General features: G+C 33.9%; 1 protein-coding gene across 1 annotated transcript; it reads left to right on the top strand.

The window, feature by feature from the left end:
* Positions 1-592: 592 nt before the first annotated feature.
* Positions 593-1,147, top strand: LOC147393920 (putative E3 ubiquitin-protein ligase XERICO). Its single transcript, XM_086455149.1, has one exon. The coding sequence runs from the start codon at positions 593-595 to the stop codon at positions 1,145-1,147; it is 555 nt and encodes a 184-aa protein (XP_086311275.1).
* The last annotated feature ends 596 nt before the right edge of the window (positions 1,148-1,743 follow it).

Here is a 1,743-nt window from a genome sequence, read left to right as displayed (position 1 = left end):
TTGGTGTCAAACATTTTTTATAAATCACTTTTGATAGGTTTAGAAATTTTGGAATATGCTGATTTTTTGTGAAGATAATCTCTACAGTGAAGAGATCATCCTCACAAAAAATCAGCTTATTTTAAAATTTATATCCTTAATTTATAAGTTGAAGAATCGTGGATATAGTGAGAACTACTCTCTACGAGGCCAGGTCAGGGACTCAGGGTGCGGGGAAAATCATTATTGCTAGAGTTATGATGACCTTCCTTTTAATTTATCTTCCTAACCATTGGTTTACTTTCACTTCAATACCTTAAATAGTAAAAGAAAAGTATTCTTCGAAAGTTGGTGGTGATGACATAATTTCCATAATATTGGAATTATTACCTGTCCTGTCCTGTCCTGTGACTCAATACACAGTACTTTTCTTGATCTTATCTAATAAGTTTGTTGTGCTATGATTTTATTTATTTATTATTTATTTTTCAACCTCACCATCCATCCATCTAACTAAATGCTCCAAAACTCCTATAAATATATAAATAGCTGTATATCCTATCTAGTGATGCTTTCTTCTTCTTCTTCAACCCAATCCATTTAATTCGGACTCATGGGTTTTCTTTGTGTGGACATAGAAGTCCCAAAGCTTTTAGCCGGTCTACTAACCCTGCTAGCCCATCTCAAGCTCATGCTTATGGTGGCACTCTTTCATTTGGGTTTAATCAACCCTCCTGATCAATTCCATACTTCCCAATATTCCCTTTCATCATCATCATCATCATCATCTCTTGGAGTTCCATTAACAATAATTAAGAGTCCTGTTATGTTGGATAAAATCAAGAAGAGACTTCCTATATTGGAATATGGTGAATTTCTTGATAAATCCTCCAGTGGGGTGGTGGTATGTCATGATGATGAGGTGGTGTGTGCAGTGTGCTTGAGTTTGTTGGAGAGAAGGCATGAGATCAGAGAACTATCAAATTGTTGTCATGTGTTCCACAGGGAGTGCTTGGACAAATGGGTGGATGAAAGTCAGCTGACATGCCCTTTGTGCAGAGCTAAACTACTCCCCATTATTCAATCAGACGAGATCATGATGATGAGGGGTGGATCAGATCCATGGATGGTCGACAGGATCTCCTACCTATTTGGGGAGGACTTCTGATGCCTAGCTACACAAATTCAATCATATTTCTTTTTTTTACCACCAATAGTCTGTCTGTCTGTCTGTGTGGGGATGTTTTTTTTTTTTTTTTTCTGACCTATATTTTGTAATGTCTAATATGCTCCTCCATCATTCTCTCTCGGGTCCTAAAATTTGTTGGGCAGACCCTCACTGTACTAATATAATTTAACTATATATATATTATAAAGCAGTGATCCTATTGAGATGCATAATTGCCTTGAAAATATATCAGCATTTAGCCTTTCTTCAATTTTATATAATAATAAATAAAAAAAAAACAATTCAATTAGTGAAAGTAATGTTTTCTTCTATTGTATTATTATTAGAGTTCTTTCGACGGAAGCTTTTGAACAGGACTCTAAGCCTTTGTACAAGTAAGCAGGCATGCGTCAATTCTTGGATGAGCGTATTACATGAATTCTAATAGGATATATATATATATATTGATAAGCAATTCTAATAGGATATTTATAGGGATTGCTGCAAAATCAACCAAGATAAGAAAATTAGCATATTATAAATATTTTAATTTATTAATAATTTTTAATATAGAATATACTAATTGATATTATTAC

This window comes from Akebia trifoliata, chromosome 10, assembly GCF_017979445.1.
Source record: "Akebia trifoliata isolate Shusen 1 chromosome 10, ASM1797944v1, whole genome shotgun sequence".
Taxonomy (NCBI): Eukaryota; Viridiplantae; Streptophyta; class Magnoliopsida; order Ranunculales; family Lardizabalaceae; genus Akebia; species Akebia trifoliata.
This window is presented reverse-complemented; position numbering and strand designations above follow the sequence as displayed.

Bases quoted from the DNA above. Each gene is read 5' to 3' on its own strand.
- LOC147393920 (XM_086455149.1), top strand. From the start codon at position 593: ATGGGTTTTCTTTGTGTGGACATAGAAGTCCCAAAGCTTTTAGCCGGT.